General features: G+C 42.4%; 1 protein-coding gene across 16 annotated transcripts in view; it reads left to right on the top strand.

The window, feature by feature from the left end:
- Positions 1-13,497, top strand: part of DOCK10 (dedicator of cytokinesis 10) — a 165,503-nt gene that overhangs the window by 93,441 nt on the left and 58,565 nt on the right. For all 16 annotated transcript variants that reach the window (XM_068953722.1, XM_068953730.1, XM_068953727.1 and 13 more), the window contains exons 11-16: positions 564-719; positions 2,285-2,506; positions 3,226-3,348; positions 4,006-4,088; positions 11,029-11,151; positions 12,414-12,493. In XM_068953722.1, coding sequence (XP_068809823.1) covers positions 564-719; positions 2,285-2,506; positions 3,226-3,348; positions 4,006-4,088; positions 11,029-11,151; positions 12,414-12,493 — 787 coding nt within the window. The remainder of the gene's footprint in view (positions 1-563; positions 720-2,284; positions 2,507-3,225; positions 3,349-4,005; positions 4,089-11,028; positions 11,152-12,413; positions 12,494-13,497) is intronic.

Below are 13,497 nucleotides of genomic sequence, written 5' to 3'. Positions count from 1 at the left end.
TGCTTGCACCGAATGTATGTTTGTCAGTGATTTAAGTAGAAAACTTTATTTACTTAAAAAGTAGACTACAAGAAAAATTGGGATTGGTATATTCAAATTTGATCCTGTGATCAAATCAGCTATAGCAGCTCTATCAAAAACATTAATTAAGCTGAAGTATTGGCATATTGTAAAAGTATGTGGGAAGGAGGGCAAAGGTGTGAAAAGTATATTTCATGAATTTGAGACTATTGCATCTAGAACAGGAAATTATAGCTAAAATTTCAAATATGGTAAGAAAGAAACAAAATTTCCAGGTTCTGCACTAAAGTTGTAGGAAACTTAACTTGGATTCCTTATTCTTCCTCTGACGTTGTGTATGTCCTCAGGCAATCTTTTTGCTTCACTTTCTATCCTGTAAATCAGGAATAACACTCATTTATTATGGTAATATGAAGTTATCAGTAGTGATATTATGAGGTTTTCTAAGGGCTTCAGTGATAATAAACATCCTTTAAAAGTTTTAGTTTTGGATTACCTTGCTTTTTCCATATACAGTTAATCACCCAACTTGTTTATTTCAGTCCTTGAATCCTCAGAAGAAGGAGTTTCCAGGGACATCCTCAGTGATGAAGCCATTTGAGGAGAAGGCTGCCAAGAGGATTCTGATAACTTGCAAATCTCTCAGTTTGAATCTCCAGGCCTGCGTTACTGAAAATGAAAATGATCCTGCAACCAATGTAAGCTTTGTTCCTTTCCCTGTGGGTGTTTTCCTCCTTTTGCTCTAGAAAGGACTTCCTGAGCGCATGCTACTTGCTGTTTGGTAGAGCAAGGTAAAATGAAAGCTGCATCGTGCACTCATGCTGCGTTTGCTCCTCGTCCTCTGCCCAGCCACTTGGAACAAATAATGAAACTGAGGAACCTTTCAACCAACGTTTCAAAGCTGATTTAGACTGCAGGCTTTTAGCTACAGTTGAATGCTTGAGGATATAATTGCTGTCAGAAGAACAAGTTTAAACTGCCAAGACTTATGTAGAGAGGCTGCTGAATATCAGCCGCTGGTAGACTATTTTTTTGTGGTGACTAGAAAGACCAGGGATCGGGAAGATTCAATTATGGAAGAGAAGGCAAAACAGAAAGGATTGGCTGCTCCTCTGTAGGAAAGCCTACATAAAAATAGGATAAGACAGAAAGTTTCCCTTATTTTTGCCTTTTAAAAAAAGGGAGGTGGGGGAGCAATGAAGCAAATCGTATCTGTCTGTGCACGAGTTTGTTTCCCTCTGAAGCAGGGGAGTTTTGAGTATTTTGACCAAATGAGTGACCTGGCAATTCAACTTTACTGTGTTATGTGTAAGGCATTGATCTTTTTTTTCATTTAAAGACGACCTCTATAGTGACTGCATATTCAGCATGATGTAATCGATACTTTTTTGGCGGACTGGAACAACTCTGTAAATGAAGTCATGATAACTGTACCAAGGGCCTGCAATAATTCATTGCAGAGGCTGGAAAAGCATAGACAACTCTGTCTGCTTTTGCATTGTTCCTTATCGATGTAACTTGAATATTCTGATTTCCAGATAGCTCAGAAACTGTCATCACTAGTTTGATTATTCTTATTTTGTGACTGATATGTTTCATCAGAACTATGGAGGCCATCTGAAATTTACTTACAGTCATAGGACTTAATTCACTGGTAATATGAGATAGAATAAGCAGGTAATGTCGGAGCTGTTTGAATGTTCTTGGTTTCCTGATAAAATAAAAGATGTATTTCCCGCAGAATAATACACCCACACGTATTCATTCTTACCAGTAAACATTTTTCACCTCCTTACCGTTGTCATCTTTGTGTCACATTTCTGGTGATCCCTGGAAAACCCTCCTTCACCATTCTTTCCATATTTTATAATGCCTGTGATGCTGCACTAAAAAAAATCTTCTGTAACGTATTCCTCTGTGGCTACATCCAGTTACTCTAATGGTTGTCTGTGACGAATATATCTGCATGTTACTTCGAGTGAGTTAGCTATCAATTACTGTTCTGGCTCAGTGTCAAACTCTCTTGTAAAAGCCCCTAAATCACATGGCTGAAAATGCACTTCACGGGGTGGGTGGGGGTTTTTTTGTTGGGGTTTTTTTGTTTGTTTTTAATGAATCTTACAATTTGTAAACAATCCTTATTTGCTTTCTTTTTTTCTGGCTGAGGGGGATGTAATAAAAGATCGAGTTTAAACCTCTTGCTCTCAGTTACAGCTCTTGCTTTCAGTTAGAGCTATGTTTTGGTTTTGGTGTTTTCCTCCAGGTAGAGCCTTTCTTTGTGAGCGTGGCCTTGTATGACGTCAGGGATGGCAGGAAGATCTCTGCTGATTTTCACGTGGATTTGAACCATACGCTTGTTAGACAGATGATTTCAGGTCCCTCATTTTCATTAGAAAATGGCACTGTTGAAAATATAGACTCGAATGAAATGGAAGAGCCACAGGTCAAAGGCTTCCCAGAAGAATGGTTGAAGTATCCGAAGCAGGTATTCCATGCGTGACTTGTGTGACTTATTCTAGTTCAGTATCTCTTATGTTCAATAATATTCTTTTTTTATGCATCAGTGGCACTTGTTTACAGATACTTGATTTTGAGTTCTCTGTATGCATTTTAAAATCATTTACAGTCACAACTTTGAAAAAGGCTAGCGTCTCTTATTTAGAGAAACCCACCCATGGGGTTTTTTTGTGCTCTTTGGGGTCATTCACTGAACCACTCCCAAACCAGCCAAACAAAATTTGTAACTTAAAACCTCATGTGGATGCTGCATTAATCTCAAAGTGCCTCCAGGTTCTTACCGTTACTGTAACCCTTGTCCTTCGTTCCCCTTACGTTATCTTCTCGTCTGTGTTATTCCCCTGAGGTGTAGCTGATTAAGGCCAGCGTTTCAGAATCCTTCCAGAGGAAAGGTGTATTACCTTAGGTGTCGCTAACCTGGTTATACTCAACCTGGTTATACTGCTGCTTGGCGTGAGCTAGTATTTTTGCAAGGTGCTGTGCATGCACAAGCTTACTTCAGCACTGGTGCAAAGGCCTTCCTGGCCCCCCTTCCCCTAGCTCTCTTGAATATGTAGATATATCCTAACTGCTGTTTTCCAAATTTGTTATTGGCTTTTCCATCAACAGAGAACATGGACGGTAATTCATTTTTCCAGTATTCCTATGTGCTTTTTAACTGTCTCTTGCTTTCCCTTTTATTCACAGGCTCTTTTCTCCATAAGTAATCCCCATTCTGAGATTGTATTAGTGGCAAAAATAGAAAAGGTGCTTACAGGAAACATTGCCAGCAGTGCTGAACCTTACATTAAGAATCCTGATTCTTTTAAGGTAACGTATCAGGAACATCAATTCCTCCTTTGTTATCTTCAACTTATTGGAAGTTGAATGCATGGCAAACTGTGCTTAACAGTGCAAGCTCGCATGAGGCCCACCTCTAAGACAAATGTTCAAAGTCCGTTAACTTCAGTAAGGTGAAGTCCTTATGTACAGTGATCAAGTACAATGTGGTGGATGTTGTTTTCATTCAGTTTGACTAAATGGGATAGCGCTTTGATTGCAGCACATGAATTCATCTGTGGTGCGTTCCTAATGCTACTTATACCTCAGGAAAGCGAAATTCTCTTTCGGCAGTCCTTTAGAAACAACAAGTTAGTGCACTTTGTGCAGCAGCAAAGCTGGAGCAGGCACCTACCTGTTCATGTCTGAGAGCAGGCAGTATATTTACATTGGCTAGGTTACGAGCTGCAATAATAATGGTAACTAATGCAGTTCTGTCTGGAGGGATGCTGGGGGGGTTTCATTCATCAGCAGGTCTGGGATGGCTTTGCCCATCCCAGAGCCTGTTCTGTCAAGGGTAATACCAGACTAAATTAATTATTCAGGGACATTACAGTCTCTTTAGCAGAGGGTGCTTGGATGTGTTCCGTGCTGCACTGCAGATATTTTAGTAATATTGCTGAAACAACTCATATTCTCTTCTTGTAGTGTGCACAGAAAGTATTAAAATCCAATAAACAGTTCTGCAGCAAGCTGGGGAAATACCGTATGCCATTTGCTTGGTCAGTGAGGTATGTATTAGTTCTTTTTATAATTTGTAGCTGTATTTTATAGCTTATTCTACTCGTGAAATTGTATGCTTTTATGCTTTTACACTTGTGATGCTTGAAGCAAAGCTTTCTTTGTGGTCCAGGCCCTCAGCATATTTATAGCTTAATAAGTTCACTGCCCTATTTCTTTTACACAGATGAATGTTGGTTACTTTCTCATTAAATATTAGTGTGGTGGAATCTTTTATTCGGGTATGTAGTGAAGTGGCCAGGGAGTAGCAAGGGTGACTGACAGTATCAATTTATGATGAGCTCCACCAGCTCAAAGTCATGCTTCTCACAGGAATTTCCTGTGAGGATGATGATTATCTGAAATAGAGTTGTAATGGCCACCTAAAATATAGGTGCACAAGTCTGAAGCTCTGTTCTTGTAGTGATGCCTGTCAGGTTTTAGGAAAGTCAAATCAAGGATCTGGAGATTGTTGCATCCCCCCCAAAAAGTGCCTTGGTGGTGGTATTGAGGAGAATGGAATGCTTTAGGTCCTCTTGCGGTTTATGTTGCTCCTAGGTGAGAGAGCGTTATTTTCATCTTTGGTCGATTGGGGTTTTTTGCAGATAAATTTAGTAGCAATAATTTATTTTTATCCTTGTTATCTTTTCTCTCGGTTAGTTTCTTTCTGTTTCCTTTCCCCAGAGCTCACTGTGCTCTCTCCTGTGCTGCTCTGTGGTCTTTCCCTCTGACCTCATTCAATTACCACTTGATTCCCTTCCACCAGCTCAACTTCCAAAACCAGATATAGCTTTCTTCTTCCTTTTATTCCCCTCCCTTCAGCTTTTCATACGACTCCTTCCTCTGTCCCCTTTGGCTTTTCTTTCTCAGTCTTCTGTTGCTTTCCTCAGCCTGCTGCTGCCCTGTGGTAAGAGACTTCTGACCGAGGCCCTCCTGTGTGTCCCTGTGACAGGGTGTCAGGCCTGGTGATGTGCTAACTGAGGCTCTAGGAGGGAAGGATGATAGAGTGTTAGGTTCAAACTCACGCTGTGGCATTGCCCGTGGCCGTTGTGGATAGCTGTGTGGCTGATCGCCTCTGGTCTGGGGTTACGGGGCACCGGTTGGGCACGGTTTGCCGCTTCACGTGCAGGTGAAAGCTTCTGATTCTTAAATGGTTAGGGTGCCTAGATGGCAAAGTGGTAAGGGGGGGAAAAAACGCACAGCAAAGTACGGCCACTCGAAGAGTTTGTGTATTTTTTATTGCCATATATTTTTGTCAATATCCAATAGGAAGAAGAAAAGCACGTGCGTGTTCGAGCGAAAGGTGGATAACGTATTCTGTTTTGTTGTACTAGCACAAGGACGCTCATTAATATTTATTGGTTCTATGTAGCTGGAGGATTGTTCGTCAAAATGATATTGGTGGGCGTCTCTTGGTTTAACGGAGCTACTTTTAGCACATAAATAATGAAAGGTATGATGGAGATAGATGTGCAGGCTGGACATCAAACTGAAGTTAGGCTTTTTATGAGCTGTCCTGCCTGACTTCTGTCTGTGGCTATCCCATTAGTGGTATGTCCTGGAACTTGGCTATTGTTATAGCCATCTTCAGGTGGCATGGCGATTTAAACCGCTAGGTCAGGGACGGGGTCAGGATAGTCGCTTACGCACGTGGAGAAGACTAAAACGTTCTTCCGCATCTTCAGCAAATCCTATCTCAGAGTGTTTCTTGCTATAAAAAATACAGGACGGCATTCATGCTTTGAAGGAAATGACTTCCTCTTTCATAGGATTCTGCATACGGCAACACCGTGTTGCCCCTCAGTGGGAGGGAGTAGGCAGAAGGTGTGCCATCGTGTGCTCCTGCACGCATGTTGTGTCTGTGCCATAGCTATACTGCTTGAGGGCATTATGCAGCACTGTGCCTCAGTCCAGGGTTGTAGCTGCAGCTCTACCCTCGCTCGGCCTAAGTCGAGTCTAACAGACGTGAATTAAGTTTTATTTCTATCCCTGTTAAGGTAGTTAGCACCTTACACGCCTGTCGAGCTATGCTGGACTTAAGTTTAGTGCTTTTCAGAAGATTCCCCATCTCCTTTCATTCTATTTTGTTTCTGGTTTTATCTTTAAATATCAATTGGCAGCTCCTTGGTCATCCCAGACATAGTATTGCAACTGCATAAATTTATTTTCTAATAATGGAGCACGTAGATGTGGACTAAGGCATGAAATCCCGATTGGTTAAGGCTGATTAATACATAGTGCTCTGCCAGATTCAACCTGCATGTGAGTTTTTTTGGCCTCTGGTGACATAGGGTATGCAGCTACATATGCAGCAGCTTGCGCGTTCGGAAGGTCTATGGAAAGATTGCGCTGCTGGCTGCTGCCCATTGACGGGGAGCACAGCAGTTACTGCTGCACACAGCAGTATTTAGCTGGGAAAATTAATAGCAATTTTCTTCTGGAATTCCATGCAGAACGCCTAATTTGAACAGGTTGGAAACTGGCTAAGAACATAAGGTGGGAAGAAAGCAGTAGATACTCGTCTAGGAGCAACTTGCATGTTTCTTATTCGGTACGTTAGGTATTGGGATGCCTGAGTCTTGGCCTTCCTCTCTCCATTTCCTTGGGGGGTTTTATTGGTGAAAAACCTGCGTTCCAGTCCCATACTTTTCCAGTTTTGGAAGTGGCAGTGACCTGGTTCACTGGATATTTTCTCTGAAATTAGACTCTTTTCCCCCCACTATGCAGTCCACAGTCTTAGAAAATTGAAAAGATCTCCAAATTGTATTGTATTTTTGCATTCCCTAGGATCGAATCCTGTCTAAGTATGTTTGTCTAAACAATATCTTTGGCTGTGATTTTTCCCAATATAAATAGGAATACGTGTTGGTGCTGTTAACAAAGGCACAATGAGTTCAGCATTTCGTAGACTTACTGAACACGCATTACCTAGATGGCTGACACATGGGCAGAGGACATAGCTGGGATTTGTGGATGTTCCTCAGTTCCAATGTTTCTGCATGGAAAAGACCATCCAAGGAATCTGGGGTATTTGGTACCTTTAGTCTGACCTCTTTCTTTAAAAAAAAAAAGAAAAAAAAAAAAAAAAGGTAAGCTCCCTATAAGCTCCCTAGCCATCCTAAATCAGTGCTTCACCAGCCATACCATTAAAAAGCTTTCCTCCAGTCTGTAGAATTACAGAAAATATGCTTGGGTGTATTTATCAGCTCTTCTTAAACTTTCTTCCTTGTTCATCACATTGTGGCGATGAGATAACATAGCTTAAAGAAAACAAACGCACACGCGCACACACAGACAAAACCCTCCAAATGTGCCACATGTATAAACTTGTTGGTATCGGTGAAGTTAACGCAAGGGATGCGTTTAGTTCATTAGGTCAAATTCTGCACTCGTTTACATCTGTTTTTATATTAGCGTTACGCAGGCCCTATAAAATCTATTCCTGGTTTCACAGCTTGAAAATAGATGTTTCCACAGGAGGCTATTGCACTACAGGGGAAAAATTGGTTTGGCTGTGATAAATAGCAAAAACCTGGGACTGGAAATGTGTTTTCCAGTTATTTAATTCTGGCAGTAGCCACACTCTTGTTTTTCTATGGAAATTTTCCCCCTTAAAGCAGTTGCAGATGGCCACGGTGTTGATTTTTATGTGTACGTTTAGTGAGCCAAAATCTGACAGTCGTATGGGGCGCGTGAGATTAAAACTTTGACTATCTTATGTGGCAAGCAATTTGTGAGCATCATTCAGAAAGATGACTCAGGGTTCCTCCCTGATTTATTGCTGGAGTCGGCGTGATTTGGGGCTCTTTGTACTCTCACAGGTATAATTACAGTATGCTTGAGAATTACAGTGTGTCAAATCAATCATCCAGTCTCATGTTCCTGACAGAACTGCCAAGGTTTGCAAATATGTGCTTGATCTGCATACGGTAGACATGAGGAAACTTCACTCATGGAGATGTGTTTTTGCACGCTGCTTTTCCTTCTAACCTTCTCCACCTACATAGATGTCATATTTAAAGCCTAGTATTTGAACCTGACTGCTTACCCAGCTGCTGGTTAGGCTCTCAGCTGGTGTAAGCTGACGTCGTTGAAGTTGCACTGATTTTCAGTAGCTACAAGTCTCACACTGTATCTCTGACTCTGTAGGTGAGTATTGTTTCAGCAGATTATTAGCTAGTGCTTTAAAAAGTGTCTGTTTCCGTGTTAACTTATGAGCACTATGCAGCTTTTCTGCACTTACAGAATTTGTATGATTGTGGTATATCAGCTAACAATATCAGCCCGACAGAGTTATGGAAACACTTTTAAATACCGAGAAAATGTCTCATTTTCTGAAGGGAAATCTGTTATCTTTTTCCCCTGAATAATGTCTTTAGAATCTCTTCAAATTTTTTTTTTCCTGTGAGATTTTCTCATTAAAATCTCTGGTAAATAAGTGGTAGGCAATAAGTCATCGTTAATGTATTAGACAAATACTGGACATCTGGATTGTGGGAGGGTTTTATCATCTTTCTTCTTCTTTGGCTAACCACCGTCATTCTAAAATGCCATCAGTATATTTTCTGTAATAAGGAGCACTGTTAGTCCATCTTTGCTCAGCAGCCCAAAAGGGCAAAATCTTAGGAGTGCAATTACTTAAACGCAGGTGTCATACGTGATACTTGTTCCTCTAGGAGGTCTTCAGTTTTCATGAGCCCTGAGAAGGGAGGTACAAATACAGTGTCATTAGCAGAAAGCCATCTAATTCTTCTCTGAATGCATAAAATATATCTGTTTATAAAAAGGGTAAGGCTGTTCTGAATGAACATCTGAATTGCAAGCTGGACAACTAAATAATGGCGAGAGCTTTGCATAAATGGAGTATTGTGTATGAGTTGTAGGAATAAAAATACTTGCCTGTTTCTTATTGAGGATCCCTGATTTCATGCCTTTTTTTAACTCTTTAGACTCCGATATGTTGCTCAGCTGACAAGCCGCAGTGCTAGGGGAAGGACGTGCAGTGGCCAGGGAGCGCTGACGTTGGGGAGGAGCGGTTGTAGGTGTGGGGACACCGTAAAGCCCTTCCGGCTTCGAACTGCAGTGGCCCAAGGGGTGGCGGCCGCAAAACCACGTAACCGGTGGCCCCGTGGCCAGTGAAGCCCCCAGGGCAGCGCCGTGGTGGGAAACTGCGTCCAGCGCCGGGTAGTCAACGGGCGTGCGGGACACTCTAGCAGAGCCCGGCGGCGCGGAGCAACCCTTGCAAAAGCCTCAGGGCACAACGTACATCACTTGCTGAATGTTTCAGTCCTCTGTGTTAGTGTGGAGAAGACGACAGCCGTGCCGAGCCTAAGAAGAGTCATAATAATCAGTTTAACAGGATTTTGAAGTGAGTGATGGCTGCCAGAAATTAGTCTATTTTTCTCCCTAACGACTCAGGATTTTTGGCATTGTATGCGTTTGGTTCATGGTGTAGGCTGTAGTCTTTGTAACAAAAAAAAAAATCTAATAGAAGAGAGTTGGTTACTTCTCTGCAGTTACAGAGAAATGGGACAGTGGTGGTTCTCTCAGTTAATTAAGTTAAGACGTGGTGGGTTTATACTTATCCTTAGGGTCCTCTTCCAAAGGTTTACTCTCTTATTTTGCATCTGGCAACAATTTGTGCTCGCACTGATTCTTCTTTTCACTGGCAGTGGGACAGCGGAGTCCTTTCTGAGGAAGAAAGATTGGCCAAATGATTCACAGAACAGCACTAAGCGTCAAGAGCGTTTTACTTTTGTTAAGCAATGGTTTGGCATGCAACAGTTGCATCCGAGGTTGGCTGATGTGGATAGCTGCTGCATTAGCCCCAGGGGTCGCACACGCTGGCCGGACTGGCTACGCCAAGGGCACTGGAGCGTCCGCAAGTGTCAGTGAGCAGGAGTGGAAATACCTGAGAATGTTTTTCTGGGCGCACAACAGTTGATGTTTATTATCCCCAGTTACAGACAGATATCCTTCCCCCCCCCCGCCCCTGGCTTTAATTTGGTATTTTATAGCTGGTTCACCAGAAATTGAGTTGAGGCTCTGCAAATGTGCTTTGTGAAGGAAAGTTAAGCCTGAGTGGATGTGTGTCATGCTTCTGCTGGACACAGAACAGATTTAATGCGTAGGAAAGTTCGGGAAAGGTCTCTAGCCTGGTCCTGCAAAAGCATACGCATCTTTGTGATGAGTTCTAGCGGTCAGAAGTTGACGTTGTGCTATAATTTCTATTACTTAAAACTGTCATGTTTTTCATTGGATAATAACTTGTTGGATCAAACTACCTATTTGTGTGGTGAGTTCTTGGAAATGCTCCCTTTAACCAAGGGGTCAGCGTCTTTGAAGTGAGAAGTCACGTGCCTGACGTAGGAGCATGTGGTGAGGTCTCCTGCGTGCAGGTGATCCAACTCTGAGCCGGTGGTTCTCGGCCAGGGCGCCCCGCCGGAGCCACAAGGGGATGCGCGGCCCCGCGGGGAGGCAGGCAGCAGCCAGGGCACCGGGGCGAGTGGGCAGCCGCTTCATGCAGCGCTGGGCGCTTCCAGCTCTCCCGGGGAGGCTTGGCTCCAGAAGAGAGCGGAAAAAACGGGCAAATGCTGAGCTAGCCGATGACGATCTGCCCTAGCGTTAAAAACCGGGAACTCCAAACTGCAGCAGTCGCGCTGTGGCCGAGGTCAGCGGGAACTGTTTGTGTAGTGTAAGATTAAACAGAGTCTTAGGTGTTTGCACGGCTGCGACCGCACACGCAAGTAAATGGAAAGTGTCTGCGCTGCTGCGGCTGTACAGCCGAGGAGAGCGTTCTTGCTTGAGAGCTCTGCAGGGAGCCCTTGCGTTTTGTGTAAGAATTCGTATCGTCTCCTCTCCTCTCCTCCTTAGAAGATCCTATAACAATTTTAAAAGTTTAAATGCAAATGGGTGAGCGATTATAATTGTGTTGTTTTTCTTTCTTTATAGACCAGTGTTTAAAGATAATCAGGGAAATGTTGACAGGGACTCGCGATTCTCACCTTTATTCAGGCAAGAAAGTAATAAGATTTCAATGGAAGATTTGATTAAACTAATAGCAGAATACAGAAGGTAAGAAACAATTTTGAATTTGACTTGAGAAGGACCTGTGATTGTGAAGCTGTACAGAATATTTTCACAAGTTTTCTTTTTTTTTTTTCCTTCATTTAATGCAGTGTGCCAAAGTAACTGTATTAAATTAGTGTTTTTCACATTAGCCTATTATCTGCCAAAGACTGCTTCAGCTGGAGCTTTCCAGGAAAACTGGAACGTCATTTGGCACATCAGTAAATGTTGTTATAACCAGCAGATAGTGATGCACTAAATTAGCTTCCATCAGGGAGATGCAGGTGAAGTGACCAACGAGGGAGTATAATTAAAAAAAAAAAGGGGGGGGGGGAGGGGAGATGAAAAACATTCTTGAATGGTTTCCCCACTCCATGCTGTTGTTTGAGTTTCCATGACAAACTGTGGAGTGGACACTGGAAGAAAACAACTTCTCCAAATGTTTTACAGTATGTAAATTAGTGAGTAGTTAGTTGGCTGGATATTCTTTCACACAGGTGTAAATCAGGTTTAGTTCTAAAGCAGAGGCGTTATTTATACCTCGTAAGTGACGTGAGAATTAAACTGAGAATTTCTTCCTGTCTACTCTAAAAGCACCTAGTAATGAATTAATCTAACGAGCTTTTCCTATTCCATTTGTATGAGATCAGATGATAACGATCAAATGTCCACTACAGAGATTGGATCAGGCCCTTAATCTTTTACTCTGTCTGGCTGTTCCGGGAGCCTAAACTTTTCGGACGTTCCTGGTGCTCAATGAGGAGCTGCCAGTGCTGCGTTTGCTCGTCTGAAGCATCTCCTAGATAAGAGCAACTTAGCATCCCAGTGCTGGCATTTCTCAGGTTGCTCGGGCACAAGGAAAATATGTCTTGGTGCCTTTTCAGCGCGGCCCTTGCAGAAGCCATGATACTGTAAGCTCTCACAGAATCCCTATTTAAAGGGCATTTGTTTCAGACTGTAGACAGGAAAAGTAGGCAAGTCAGTTTTCTTAAGGCTCATCATTAGCTCATCAGTTTCTCCCTCTTCTACAAAATACCCTATGACATTGCTTCTGAAGAGAAGGCAGGAATGTGACCCCCCAAAAAAAAATCTATTTCCTGCCATTGCGTATGGTTTGAATCTGACTGCCAATGGGTGTATATTCAATATGTTGCATATGTATTTATTTTAGGAGTCAGGGTCTCTTTTTCATTTTAGATGAATTCATGTGTTGGGTCCTATCTCCCTTGTTCTAATTTTCTAAAATGTTTTAATTTCTGTCCTTGCAGAGCGGAGAAGATTAGCAAAATACAGACCATACCTGGCTGTTTGGAGATTGCAGTTGACTGTGTCCCTTTGGAACATCCAAGTATGATTCCACCTTATGATTAATTAGGACATTGCCATAGACTTTTCAGCTTTATCTGCTGCCTTGGGACAGTAGAAGTGGCTATCTTTGCCTAGAAAACTGTGTGCAGTTGTTTGGGAAGTTGTTTGTTTTTGTGAGATTTTTTTTTCTTTTCTTTTTCTTTTTACTGAACCATTTTTACTAAGCCAGTCTTTATTTCCTTGTGTACCTGGCCAAACACACCCAAGTGATACAGACCACAGGTACCGTCTCTGCGTGAGAGGAAAATCCAGGGACCTCTTTCTGGTCTGCAGGGGATTAGACCAAAATGCTAAATGACGGAGCCTCTATAGCTTGCAGTTAAGAGCCCATCTCTGTGGGTGGGGGCTGTGATGCTCGTGTCCCCTGTGAATTAGCACATAGGGGACGTGACTAGCAGCGGGTCGCAAGATTGCGGACTAGACAGAGGACTTCATTCAGAGGCACCTCAGGCATCCGTGCAGCAGCTGCTTATATGGGTTCATCTAACTGGATTCTTCCTCCGCGCCCCATTTCAAGGACTGCGTTGCTGTATCCCAGTCTTGCAAAGAGCTCAGGACTATTTGAATTTCTCTGAAGTCAGTTGTAATTCAGAGAATGTGGTTATTTACAGCAGGGGCTCCCTGGAGAATTAAAGATATCCGTCAGGAGCTTTGCCTGTTAAGACTCTGTATTATGTAAGGGGGCAAAAGCTGTAGGGCTTGGGTCTTTTTCAGAGGAAAAAAGAAATTAAATTAACAGCCACTATTATTTTGATGTCAGTACGATGACGGGCACGTTTGTCTAGCTCATTTGTCTGCTCAAGCAGAGCAACTGGTCAGTGTCAAGATGGGGTTAGATTCTGTTGGGATGCAGATAAAGTCTATTCTGTGTAGAAATACTGTCACCTGTCTGTATTAAAATGCATGCTCTTCGGTTTTGAGACATCTTTATACAGTATTAGATAAAAATAGTTTCACTAACATTTTGAAAGCAATTTATTTTTT

Source organism: Struthio camelus, chromosome 9, assembly GCF_040807025.1.
Source record: "Struthio camelus isolate bStrCam1 chromosome 9, bStrCam1.hap1, whole genome shotgun sequence".
In the NCBI taxonomy this organism is placed as follows: domain Eukaryota; kingdom Metazoa; phylum Chordata; class Aves; order Struthioniformes; family Struthionidae; genus Struthio; species Struthio camelus.
Note: the sequence above shows the minus strand (reverse complement) of the source record. Positions and strands in the feature narration are given on the sequence as shown.